At 43.4% G+C, this 14118-nt stretch overlaps 1 protein-coding gene across 1 annotated transcript in view; it reads right to left on the bottom strand.

Moving 5' to 3' along the window:
- znrf2b (zinc and ring finger 2b) overlaps window positions 1-14118 on the bottom strand; it is a 50863-nt gene that overhangs the window by 10811 nt on the left and 25934 nt on the right. The window contains exon 2 of the mRNA XM_082551067.1: window positions 8450-8545. Coding sequence (XP_082407193.1) covers window positions 8450-8545 — 96 coding nt within the window. The remainder of the gene's footprint in view (window positions 1-8449; window positions 8546-14118) is intronic.

Genomic DNA, 14118 nt, shown 5'->3' with positions numbered 1-14118 from the left:
TTTCTGGCACCTTCCACTGGAAAAAGATCCCAGTGGAGAGATTATATATCTTATCTGGCCTGGGAATGCTTCGAGATCTCCACTTCCTGAGAGCGAGTGATCGTCTGGAATACCCTGCTGCATTTTGAACCCAACTTTGGATCAATGGAAGAAGACGGGTGCATGGACGCATGGCTGTAGGAACAAAGACAGATCGTGTTCATTGTTTGCATTCCTGCGTTAGCTGACAGTGTTCTCCATATTGCAGCAGTCTGCTCAGACAGGGACCATCACATGACTGAGAGACAGGAAGACAGAGAGGAATCAGTCCCAGCAGAACAGGAAGTGGGCTTACTCAAAGAGGAACTCAACTTGGCCTGAAAGCACTCAGCTGAAAGGGAAACACCGAGCAGTGTTGGTATGAGCTGAAATGTGTTCAGACTTAGAGAGAGAAGAAGTGAGAAACAGGCCTTTGTCAAACAAAGACATGGCATGAACACACCAGAGATGCTGCTGCACTACGCTCACTGCGCTTGATGCATGTTAAACGTCACTACTGTCAGGATCCTGAATCAGGAAATGAAAGTGGGTCATCCATGCTGTGAAACGAGTACGAGATGAGGTTTTGTTGTGTGTAAGAAGAATGCTCTTATAAAACAGACACGATCCCTGCTGCTCTCACTACACTTAGGCGTTAGGGCTGGGACAGACTTGCTCACGACCACGATGCACATGCATACAGCCAGGGCGGCAGATCACAGAACAGTCTGCGTGATTAACTTCTGATTTTGCATGAAACAAAAATAACTCAGAAGTCTCAATCAAGTCAAATCTCAGCCAAACCGATTTACTCAGGAACAAATAAAAGACTGAAAAAAGCCAAACAATGACATTTTTAAGTTATCTAAGTGACTCATATATCGTGTTTAACCTGAGTAGCAAAAGACGGCGGTGGGTTGTGTTCACAAAAATTATTTAATATGAAGGCAATAGCAGAGTGTTACAGGCATCGCCCTAAAGCATGTAGCCTGATGGGCGGTGTAGTCGGTGCTGCAGGGAGGATGGACTGCCATACCCGTGATGTGTCTGTGAGCGAGGAGGGAGAGAAAGGAAAAGTAGGAGCTGTCACGGAGCAGAAACGGGAGCTGGAAGCATGTAAATATAATAATAACCACTGCAGCCAAGAAGAGTGCCTGACGAGCCCAGCTGTAAGTAAGCTGTTAAGACTCGGCTGTACGCTGTGTTCATGTTTTCCTCTGAAACAATAAGTTTGGTTGCAGCAGCCTTTCAACGCCTCTCTCTGTCTCTCGCTAGCAAAGTTGAGCCAGACAACAAAGTAAAGCTAGTTTTCAGCTGCGAGCCGACATGAACCCGACGTATCAGCCAGAGGTCCCCATACTACGGTTCGGAGCCGCGGACCTGTTTTATATACGCGCTGACTAGTTTCTATACGAGATCGCTGCAAAAAGTGCAGCCTTACCTAATGTCCACCTACTGTTACTCATTTATATTAAGATTTAAACATCTAGTTGGTGTTGGTATTGGTATGGAGAGTAACCTTCAGTAATAGTAATAAATCACACAGCAATAGTACATTCATGTAGCTGTAAAAAGCATGATAATATGTTAAGTAATCCAAAGTATTCAGAATACGTTACTCTTGTTGAGTAACGTAACGGAATACGTTACAAAATACATTTTAGGGCATGTAATCTGTAATCTGTAGTCTCTCAAAGTATAATAGGGCTGTGCGATATGACTAAAGTCTCATATCCCGATATGACTAAAGTCTCATATCCCGATATGACTAAAGTCTCATATCCCGATATGAGACATCTATCGTCCGATAACGATATAAATCACAGAAATGTAACATTTTCTGTAAACTCTGTGAATCTCGGGCAGCTCGACCTGCGTGAAGTGTTTCCAGCTGGGCGTCATGTAGCTGGAGTCGAGTTTTAACCGATGCATGAAACGATACATTTTTAGACATAAGTTGTAACGGCGCCGTTTCTTTGTGAGTATTTATTACACGGCGTGCTGCGGGGGAAAGCCTGTTCTAACGTTTGAGTCTAAGCTTTATTTTTTAGCACCTGGCAGCTCTTTTTTAATTCTCATCCATAAATAATCTGCATCTTTCACGTGATTCGGTTTATTTTGAAAAGTCTCAGCAGGATCTTGAGCTTTATTGTGAAAGGTTTATGTGGAACATAAACATGCGGACACGCGATGGTGTTACCGTCGTGGTTGCTAACCACAACACATAAAAAACAGGCGCTTGTCCGTCCGTGGTGTGGTTTTATTAAATATAAGAGAAAGAGAGAACTTTAAGAAATTAATATAACCACTACAGTGACCATCAGAACCATGAACAAATATTGCCGTAAACAGTTTATTTTGCGACACCACGAAACAAACAATGTGTAAAAAAGCTGAAGCGTAAAATGAAACGATAGACGTTTTTATATCGTCATCCGATATATATCGTTATATGGAACAGCCCTACAGTATAACATTTCATTTATGCAAATCATTGCATTTTGTTTTTATTGACATTTTAAACAGCACTGGCTTTGCATCATGGGGGGGGGGGGGGGGCAGAGTTTTTTTTGTGGATTCCCATGATCCACTCCTATGGGTTTCTTTTTACTGGTATTTTTATAGTGCCTATCAACTCTTAGCTGTGCATGCTTCACTACAAGCCTCATTAGTGCCTTCTATGAAGCAGTCATGAAGCCATTCAGTTCTTAAGTTGTTATTTATTTAAGAACTTTCTATCTCTAATGGATGCATTGGGGTTCGGTATTTTGCCCAAGGACTTTTTGACATAATGACAGTAAATGGCCTGCATGGCCTGCATTTGTATAGCGCTTTTCTAGTCCATAGGACCCCAAAGCGCTTTACACTACATTCAGTCATTCACCCATCCACACACACATTCACACACTGGCGATGGCAGCTACATTGTAGCCACAGCTGCCCTGGGGCGCACTGACAGAGGCGAGGCTGCCGGACACAGGCGCCACCGGGCCCTCTGACCACCACCAGTAGGCAAACAAGGTTAGTATCTTGCCCAAGGATATTTGGCATGCAGCCAGGAGGCAGCCTGGGATCGAACCACCGACCTTCTGATTAGTGGCTGACCTGCTCTGCCACCTGAGCTACAGCCACCCCCAGTAAGACAGTAAGAGCTGACCTCCGACCTCCAAGCCACATATTTCCATCGTTCCTCTTTATTTTGTATTCTGTTGCTGGGCTAACACACAGAGGCAAACACCATTCACACTGGTTGTCAAATGGTGCTATATAAAAAAACTGAAGTGAACTAGAGGTTAAGTCAGTGGTTCCCAAACCTTTTTTGCTAGGCCCCCTTTTGTTTTACAAGAAAAATGTTCTTGTGCAGGTGAAGCCAAAGGGAAGATTTGCTTCATCATATTTTCTAGTCTTTGGCTTGGAAGGAAGTTGGTTTGGAAACATATTTGGCGATGCTTCATCTCCTGCTTTGCGTTTGTGTGGGAGCCCCGTCAAAAACCTGTCCATGATGCTAGCAGTGTCCAAGCATTTTACACAACCTAATGCGTTTTTTTAATTTTCATACCGTGCCCCCCCTGCAATGGCTCTGCGCCCACCCTAGGGGGCGGGCCCCACACTTTGGGAACCTCTGGGTTAAGCGATTAAATGATCATTTAAATGTAGGCAATGCTGTTACATAAAGTGAGTTTTCATGTTTATTTTGGAACAGTAATAAGATCCTCTCAGCTCAGAAAACCAAATTAAGAAATCTATCAAAACAGATCACCATTTGCTGACAGTGGCAGCAGAGCACATCTGTCAAATCTGCAGGGAAACATGACTGCATCTCGTAGCTTCCTGTAACTTCACTGTGGGGAGTATTTTACAAGCCCATACTCATGTTTAGCAGAGGAAACAACGAAACATTTCCCCCAGCCACACTAACTGTGGCTGTGATATCCTTAAATACAGAAGAGATCTCTGCTAAATGCAAGGAGAAGCAGCCCTCAGGCAACCACAGCTATGTAGTTTGGGAAATATTACATGAAGATTATACTAAATTTCTCAGACTGCAGGAGGAAGAACCTGTTACATAAGCAGGGAGCTGACTGGCTAATTCATATAAAAGTTTTTTTTAACATTATACTGATGATCATCTTGAGGATAATTATAAGCCTTCTGGAAGGAAGAGAGTGATGTTATTAAGCTCACATAACTTCAGTTAGGTTCTTTTAGTTATTTCAGTCTGACAGCTCTATTTTGGTTTGGTACAGTTAGTTTAATACACATTTATGTACATGATCATTAGAAGTCAAAGCAAGAATCAGGCTGCAGGAACTCTTGTTTTTTTAATCTATGGGGTGGAAAAGTGACATCTTATAAGCGGCCACCTCAGCTAGGCTTATGCACTTGAATTGTGAGAGGTAAGAAAACAGAATTCAGTTTACTGAATCTGCAGTCTACTGACATCTAGTGGTGACATTTTACGCACTGTAACTTTAAGAATCTCTGGATCTTATTCACGAGTGATGAGAAGCTAGTAGAGAGGTGTTGCATCAGCATGTGTAGCGTTCAGATAGCTGCTCTGCTATGTGTTGGTACAGGGCATTGAAGATGATAACAGTGGGTGGATTATATTCTTAAACTTAGTTACAGCGCTTTCAGAAAGACATCTACTGTGATAAAGTCTACTCTCCACCGCTGTGTAATCAATTATTGTAAATGTTATCAGGAAATGATCAGACAGGAGAGGGTTTTCAGGAAACACTGTTAAATGTTCAGTTTCTATGCCATATGTTAAAACAAGATCTAGAGTGTGATTAAAGTGGTGGGTGGGTTCTTTTACATTTTGAGAGAAACCAATTGAGTCTAATAACAGATTAAATGCCATGTTGAGGCTGTCATTTTTAGCATCTACATGGATGTTAAAATCACCCACAATAATTATTTTATCTGAGCTCAGAACTAAATTAGATATAAAGTCTGAGAAATCAGACAGAAGCTCTGTGTAAGGCCCAGGTGGACGATAGATGATAACAAGTAAGACTGGTTTCTGAGTTTCACAGCTGGGGTGGACGAGGCTCAGCATCAGGCTTTCAAATGAATTAAAAGTCTGTCTGGGTCTTTGGTTGATTAATAGGCTGGTGTGAAAAATTGCTGCCACACCGCCCCCTCGGCCTGTGCTTCGAACACGAAGTTCACTTTTGTTGCTTATGGTCATTATAAGAGGCAGACAGTCAGGGCCGTGCAGAGAGGTTTAAAGGGGCGGGTGCTCAAAGTTAAAAAGGGGCACATTGAACCAGGCTGAATAACAACAACACACATTCATCAAGAATCTAATATGGGCAACAAGGCAAAGCAAACGTCGCCAATGTTTTACCTGATGGGTACATGGTAAATGGCCTGCATTTGTATAGCGCTTTTCTAGTCCTTAAGGGCCCCAAAGAGCTTTACACTACATTCAGTCATTCACACACACAGGCGATAGCAAGCTACATTGTAGCCACAGCTGCCCTGAGGCGCACTGACAGAGGCGAGGCTGCCGGACACTGGCGCCACCGGGCCCTCTGACCACCACCAGTAGGCAAACAAGGTTAGTATCTTGCCCAAGGATATTTGGCATGCAGCCAGGAGGCAGCCTGGGATCGAACCACCGACCTTCTGATTAGTGGCTGACCTGCTCTGCCACCTGAGCTACAGCCACAGTACAATGTTGCTGTTGAGGGGTTGCTGTGGATAGTGCTGGAGGGCAGGGCTGTGTTGATCTGAGACTGTAGACATTAAAAAGTCCACAGGAGAGATGGTAGCTGATTAAACAAGTGTCATGAGATAATAACAAAATGCAAAGATTGGTGACAGCGCTTGGAACCATAAGGACACAAAAAACTGTGAGAAATAATTTAGGCTCTGCCTGTGACTCACTCTTTGCTTCTCTTCTTCCTTCCATCCCATCATTTCATATATCACTCTCCACTTGCTGTCTATGTGAGAACAAGGCACAACTTGCTATTGCAATAAACTATAATCTAATTATCCACACCTAACAACTCCTGCACTTAATCTATAATAAAATGATGACAGAAAAATGTTATAGCCCTGCCTTTAGTAGCCTCACACAGCTCCTGCTGTTTCCTCCTCATGTCCTTACCAGGCTTGTCTGGACAATGTTATATCATGAGTAATATTTTTTTTAAATCCATCTAAATAAAACACACACATGCACACACACACAGTGACATTTTAGACCTTCTTCAGAATACTGTATATACTATGGGCATCACGGTGCTGATCCAGAATCCTTACATTATTATTTATTACTAGAGCTACAATAATAAAGCAATGAGGAGGGGGAAGTAATAAATATGAAATAATGTCATTATGATGATTCCATTTGTTTCACTATCCACTCTGTGCAGGGCAAAGCTTATTACATGTTTAAACTGTAGAGATACAATCATTTTACTGCTGTAAAATCCACATTTTGTCTTATTTAAAATATAAATCTAATATAATCTGCTTCTTAATGTATGTTCTTTAAAATACAGCGTGTGTTTTTTAAATATTATAATAATGCATAATTATGTGGACATGCATATTAGATGGTTTTTTAGTGAAATATAATCCCTCCAGAAAGGCAGGAAAAGCCCGGAAACTTCCTTTAAAACTAAATATGTTCCCTGAAACGGTGACAGAGCTACAGACCCATGACAGCCTTACACAGGTAGCCAGCAGCTACGACCAGCACTACCTGTGCAGTTAATAAAAGGACAGGTAATGTTTGTCGCGCTGTTGCACACACAGCACGCTCGTTTGTTTCAGTTCGTCAGTTGCAACAAGACAGCTTACCAACGTGTACGTAATAAGCTGATACTCCTGGGTGCTACACACTACAGTGTGCGCTGTACACCTACTTACTGGTTTTGTCGCATCACTCTGTGTCTCTGAGTTAACTTGTGTTTCTCCTGCAGCTCCGGACCGCTAAAAATGCGCGTGCTCTTTGTGAGCTCGTTCCCGGCTCGTAACCAGCGCGTTCTGCCGTCAAGGGCGATCATTGGTTAAATGTGATCATGTGACTGATGCAAGCCAGATCCTTTTATTTAGCAAAACTGTGATTAATAGTTAAATATTATTGTTGAGGGGCACAGACAGGACTCCGCACGCACACACACATAAAAAAATAAATAAATAATTTTTAAAAAAGTTGCCTCAACAAAAGGGCACTTTGGGCACCCATCGGGAAGGGGGCGGGTGCTCAAGCCCCTCTAGCCCCCCCCCTCTGCACGTGCTTGCAGACAGTAGAATGATCCGGTACGGTAAGTTGGCTGCTAAGTTGTTAAAAGGTGTTAGGCAGTGAGCGTGCTTTGTCAGTGTCACAGTCAGAGCCACTCCTTAGTCATTATATCTGCTGTCAAAACACCGAGACGGCTGATAACGCTCAGGTCAAGGCTTTAAAAACAGGTCTTCACTGACCAGCAGGTAAAATCATGGTGCCTACTTGCATCTTCTAAAATACTCATGAGGCCATAGATCATCTATTATACTGAGCTCTGGGTAGAAACAGAATGTGGCAGAGGCTGAAAAACTGGGCTCAGCCTCAGACGTTAAACGAGGAGCTCAAACACGCACAGGGAACTTGGACGTGGGAGTCATTTAACATACAGAATCTGCTGTAACTACACAACAAACAGGCATGGTTAAACTCAGTTCAAGGCACTTTTGTCTACTTTCAGATTTCCCCTTATTTTGCCTGTACATTGAAGGTAGCCATGAGATTCTATAAAATGGCCTAAACACTCACTGCAGAGCAAATACATGTTTTGATACGACGGTTTTGTGTGCTGAAACTCCAGTGTGAAATCCAAAAGGCTGCCTGCCCAGAAATGGGATGTGTCTACTAAGAACAAGGGTGTCCAACTCCAGGCCTCACAGGCCGGTGTCCTGCAGGTTTTAGATCTCACCCTGGGTCAGCACTCCTGAGTCAAAAGATTAGTTCATTCCCAGGCCTCTGGAGAACTTCAAGACATGTTGAGGAGGTGATTTAGCCATTTAGATCAGCTGTGTTGGATCAAGGACACATCTAAAACCTGCAGGACACCGGCCTGCGAGGCCTGGAGTTGGACACCCTTGTTCTTAGTAGACCCATCCCATTTCTGGGCAGGCAGCCTTTTGGATTTGTCCTTGATCCAACACAGCTGATCTAAATGGCTAAATCACCTCCTCAACATGTCTTGAAGTTCTCCAGAGGCCTGGTAATGAACTAATCTTTTGACTCAGGAGTGCTGACCCAGGGTGAGATCTAAAACCTGCAGGACACCGGCCCTTGAGGCCTGGAGTTGGACACCCCTGACTTAGACCCTTCATAACTGCTTGTTCTTCTTATCTAGGGGAATTTTGCATTCAGCTACAGCATACTTTCAAATGCTAGTATATGTTGTAAAGGCAATAAAGGAAGTCCTACCATTGTATGTCACTCTGGGTTTAGTTAAACACAACACAAGGTGAAGATCCATCTCATCTGAGGCCAAAAACTTGGAGCACACAGGGCACTTGAAGCCTGGAAGAGAGAAAGACACCAGCAGTGAGTAAAACATGGAAGGTGGAAGATGAGAAAAAACGAATGTGCAACAGCATTAAAGTGGCAAACACTGAGTCTTTTCTTCTCTCCTCACTCAGCACAAGTTGGTGATGTGTTGTTGCATTTCATTTCCACTTTGCCCAGTGCTGTGAAAGAGACTGCGAACACTCTTTTTCTGCCCAGACTGGGTAGAATGCATTGCTACAGCCAGTTCTTGACTTTACTGCAAAGAAACCTGCACTAGCAGAAGATTTCACCTAATAACGCATCACCAGACACGTTTCTGCACTAGATGACCAGTGTGTTAGAGCACACTGTGATGGTCGGTGCACCTGATTATTAAAGAGGGGGTTGTAATCTTTCAGCAGTGACATATAGTTTCATACATTTGATTTATTTCTGTGCACAGACTGCTAGTTTTCATTACATCACTGCTCCCACCCAGGATTTAGTCCAACCTAAATTATTGCACAGACATACAGACATCACTGTTAGACTTTTACAGATATTTAAAGGCCATCCTTTACAAACACAGTAATAATACTGAGTTGTGGGAGTGACCTGTTTTTTTCTTGTTATTGCTTTTCAGTTGCGGTACCAGAATGCTGCAGCATCATATTGTGGATGTATGAGTGCTGTTTATCTTTCTCTGAAAACAGAAACAAAGGTTTGATAAGACTGAAGTTTCCTGGCGCGAACACTAAAGCGGTAAGCTGAGAGGAACAGAAATGCTATTTAGAGCTCAGGAGAAAAGCACAGTTACTGTAGGTGATAACTCAACAGATAAATGAGTCGCAAGAGCCACACATGTATTTCAGTAATAACCCCCACTTAATAATAATAATAATAATAATAATAATAATAATCATAATATTGATGGAACAAAACACTATTTGAAATAGCGAGGCCAATTGTTTGAGCCATGCACCGAAGACATTTGAGTGTGAGATTAAAGGATGTACACGAGGAAAGAGTTGCTTTGCGTCACTTTGTGTGATTGGGTGAATGAGGCATGTTGTATACAGTGCTTTGAGTAGAGTAGAAAAGCGCTTTATAAGAATCAGCCCATTTACGATACAAGATTGTTTAATTATTAAGTAGCCCTAAATATCTATTCTCAGTTTAAACTGTGGCTTTCACATGTGACGACGGCATTTGTAATTTGTAAAAAAAGGGCAGCAAGGTGAGAGAAAAGCTAAAGCTGTGCTGGACTTGCAGCCCTGCTCTGTTTCCCCCAGTGTGAATGTAACACCAATGGAAGTTCAACTGAAGATTGGCTAAACTTCTGTGTAATATCACATGGCACCATGAGATAAGATGGTGCAGAATCAAAGAAATGTTTCTTTATCCATGAAAGTGGTTACATGGTGGCTTGGCAAAAAGCCAAAGGCCAATTAGGAAATATATATAATTCCCCTCTTGCCCTCTTCAAGCTCGGGTCCTCTACCAGAGGCCTGGGAGTTTGGGGGTCCTGCGCAGTATCTTAGCTGTTCCTAGGACTGCGCTCTTCTGGACAGAGATCTCACATGTTATTCCAGGGATCTGCTGAAGCCACTTGCCCAGCCTGAGGGTCACTACCCCGAGTTCTCCGATTACCACGGGGACCACTGTCACCTTCATCCTCCACATCTTCTCGGGTTCTTCTGTCAGCCCTTGGTATACAGGACTTTCCTAACTCTCTGCAGGTATTTGGTGGTTGCAGCTTTCCTAGCAGCCTGTTCGTGGTTCCCATTTGCCTGTGGGATTCCCAGGTACTTGTAGCTGTCCTCAGTGTCTGCAATGTTGCCTTCTGGTAGTTCGATCCCCTCACTTCTGCCTACCTTTCCTCGCTTTGTTACCATCCAACTACACTTCTCCAGTGTGAATGACATCCAATGCCATTGCTGTAGGTCCTAGTGGTGTGCATGCGGGAATCGATGTCTCGGGTATGGGCAGCTTGCAGGTTCCCTTAGTACTGCCTTGCTCTTGGCCTCTAGTCTCCTTCTCCGTGGGGGGTACTCCTCCTTGTGGCTGTTCATCTTGTAGCCATTCATCACTGCTGCCATAGTGTAGATCAGCTGATTAGTCTCAGTGATGGTCGCAGTACGGATTGTCCGTGATGCTGCATTCACATCTTCTAGTAGACCTTCAGAGAGTACGTCACGTAGCCTTGGTAATTGGCTACGGAGGGTCCAGGCTTCCAGCTTCGCCATGAGCCTATCTTTCAGTACTTGGGACTTGGTACCCAATCTCGAGTGGGGGTGATATTATCACTCCCCCTAACCTGATGTCCTTGCTCCCCCTTGCTGTAGCATTTGTGTTGCCCCTCAATGATCTGAATGTTGGAACACAGTGTTTTGCGGTCGGTCTCTGGGCACAGAGGATTCCAGAGTTGATGGGATTATTTTTATGTGGTGTATACAAATGCCAGGTGACTTCTGCTGCAATCAAACTTCCCCTCTGGGACAAATAAATGTCATTTATGTGCAATATGTGAACTGTATAGCAGTGACAGCAGTGTTTACACACAGACAGCCATGGATTCAATCACTAAATGTATTAATAAATGATTAATCAGAGACAGTTGGAGGCAGATAATTACATAAATTATGCTGCATACTGTACATCACACTCCCCACATCCAGTAATTATCCCTTTGTTCCGACGTCCATCACAATCTTGCTGTCACAATCTCAGCGGAGACAGCAAATTCTGCAGTTTCCTGTCACATTGCAGATTTCCTCCTCCACTATCCATCAGCAGTTCTGCAGCAGGGGGCAGAGTGTGACATATCACAGCCAGGTGTGTGTGTGTTTGGAGCTTCCTACAATGTTAAAATCTGTGCAAAGGATAAATGGATTAAGGCAGGCAAAAAAGAACACTGTTTGCCTGACCTCACAACACATGCACAGTGTCATCTTTTAAGACCTGCTGGCCATATACTGACAATTAGGCATGTACAGTCTAGGTGTGTCTATCTGAAATGGAGAAATGCGGATGGATCCAGCTCTGCACGGCTCCACCGCTCATTCTGAAAAATGCTCAAAGCCCGAGCTGAGCCCTCCCTGTGAGGCTGCGATGACTCATCCGCTACTCTATATGGGCTGCTCTCTCCACTACATTAAATTGCTACACATGTCCTCGTGCGTGTCTTTCTGAGGTCATACCTGCTGTTGGTCGCATTAAAACTCTCAAACAATATGCCTCCTAGTATGAGGCGCACACACTGAAATAATGACATGAGTGTTATTTATAACCCCGTCCGATCTGCATCTTTTACTTTCCTGTAAAGTGCTGCAGTCAACAAAGTCACATGATGTGAAACATCTGTTTCCTCCAGATAGGAAGTTTGAAATTTCTGAATTCCCCAAAACAAACCAGAAGAGAAGTAGAATTTACATATATATATGTATATATGAAAAATCATCATCATCAAAGGGTGTAAAACAGCTCTAACATGTTGTTTCTGCATGCTGCTCCTGCTTAAAGCCACAGCACAACACTGCTGTAATACGGATGCCTGTAAATGTTAGTTTGTATGCTTTTTTCTTTCACTATCGTACGATATGTTTGGGGAAACTGTTCGACTGCTTTCTCTGATGAAACCCTCAAACTTCAGCTACTTTTCCTCTTTAGTTCAAATAAGACTGGATGACTTTGATCTTGAACACCACCCCCCCCCCCCCCACCCACCCACCCACTGTGAAATATTTTACAGTGGACCCATTAGGCTTTACCTTTTTTGTTACTTTCACAGAGGTGGATGTTCATATTAAACATGGCAACATTTCAAATAATAAAGCCAGTGTACAATAATCCCTGTGAGCTCAGGCTTCACTGTTTTTTCTACTCTTGACTCTCTGTGATGTCAGAGAGAGGATAGCCTTAATCAGCTTTGTGTATCTTCTGTTATAAAGTCCTGATCTGTTACTAGTGTTTATTTAAAAGGTTGCATTTGTCACTGTGAGGAAGCTGCTTTATATTTAAGGCAACATCAGGCTTGACAGAAAAAATGCTCAAATAACTTTAAATAAATCCACCCAAGAGTCTTTATTTTCTGAATTTGTGCATTTACCTTATTGACTTAATAGATTTGCTCTTGTGTTATCACAGCTCAGTGTTTCTCCTGTAGCTGCTCTCCCTCATGTATGTGAGGTGAAATATGCCAGGTGAGGTCAAAAACCGACCAAATGTTAAGTTACACTGGCTGCAGTTAAGGTGTTGTCAGAGCTTTGCAGTTGTGTCATTTGACTTGACCACAAACATACAGTGGCTTGCAAAAGTATTGGGCCCCCTTGAACTTTCCCACATTTTGTCTCATTACAGCCACAAACATGAATCAATTTTATTGGAATTCCACGTGAAAGACCAGCACAAAGTGGTGCACACGTGAGAAGTGGAACGAAAATCAGACATGATTCCAAACATTTTTTACAAATAAATAACTGCAAAGTGGGGTGTGTGTAATTATTCAGCCCCCTGAGTCAATACCTTTTGCTGCAGTTCCAGCTGCCAGTCTTTTAGGGTCTGTCTCTACCAGCTTTGCACATCTACAGACTGTAGATGTGCAAATCTTTGCCCATTCTTCTTTGCAAATCAGCTCCAGCTCAGTCAGATTAGATGGACAGCGTTTGTGAACAGCCGTTTTCAGATCTTGCCACAGATTCTCGATTGGATTTAGATCTGGACTTTGACTGGGCCATTCTAACACATGGATGTGTTTTGTTTTAAACCATCCCATTGTTGCCCTGGCTTTATGTTTAGGGTCGTTGTCCTGCTGGAAGGTGAACCTCCGCCCCGCTCTCAAGTCTTTCGCAGACTCCAAGAGGTTTTCTTCCAAGGTTGCCCTGTATTTGGCTCCATCCATCTCCCCATCAACTCTGACCAGCTTCCCTGTCCCTGCTGAAGAGAAGCACCTCCAGAGCACGATGTTGCCACCACCATATCTGACAGTGGGGATGGTGTGTTCAGAGTGATGTGCAGTGTTAGTTTTCCACACATAGCATTTTGCATTTTAGTCTCATCTGACCAGAGCAGCTTCTTCCACATGTTTGCTGTGTCCCCCACATGGCTTGTGGCAAACTGCAAACAGGACTTCTTATGGTTTTCTGTTAACAATGGCTTTCTTCTTGCCACTCTTCCATAAAGGCCAACTTTGTGCAGTGCACGACTAATAGTTGTCCTATGGACAGATTCCCCCACCTGAGCTGTAGATCTCTGCAGCTCGTCCAGAGTCACCATGGGCCTCTTGGCTGCATTTCTGATCAGCTCCTTGTTCGGCCTGTGAGTTTAGGTGGACGGCCTTGTCTTGGTAGGTTTACAGTTGTGCCGTACTCCTTCCATTTCTGAATGATGGCTTGAACAGTGCTCCGTGGGATGTTCAAGGCTTGGGAAATCTTTTTGTAGCCTAAGCCTGCTTTAAATTTCTCAATAACTTTATCCCTGACCTGTCTGCTGTGTTCTTTGGACTTCATGGTGTTATTGCTCCCAATATTCTCTTAGACAACCTCTGAGGCCGTCACAGAGCAGCTGTATTTGTACTGACATTAGATTACACACAGGTGCACCGTTTA

Source organism: Aulonocara stuartgranti (assembly GCF_965226115.1).
Source record: "Aulonocara stuartgranti genome assembly, chromosome: 11".
Taxonomy (NCBI): domain Eukaryota; kingdom Metazoa; phylum Chordata; class Actinopteri; order Cichliformes; family Cichlidae; genus Aulonocara; species Aulonocara stuartgranti.
The sequence above is the reverse complement of the archived record's forward strand: the minus strand, read 5'-3'. Positions and strand labels throughout refer to the sequence as shown.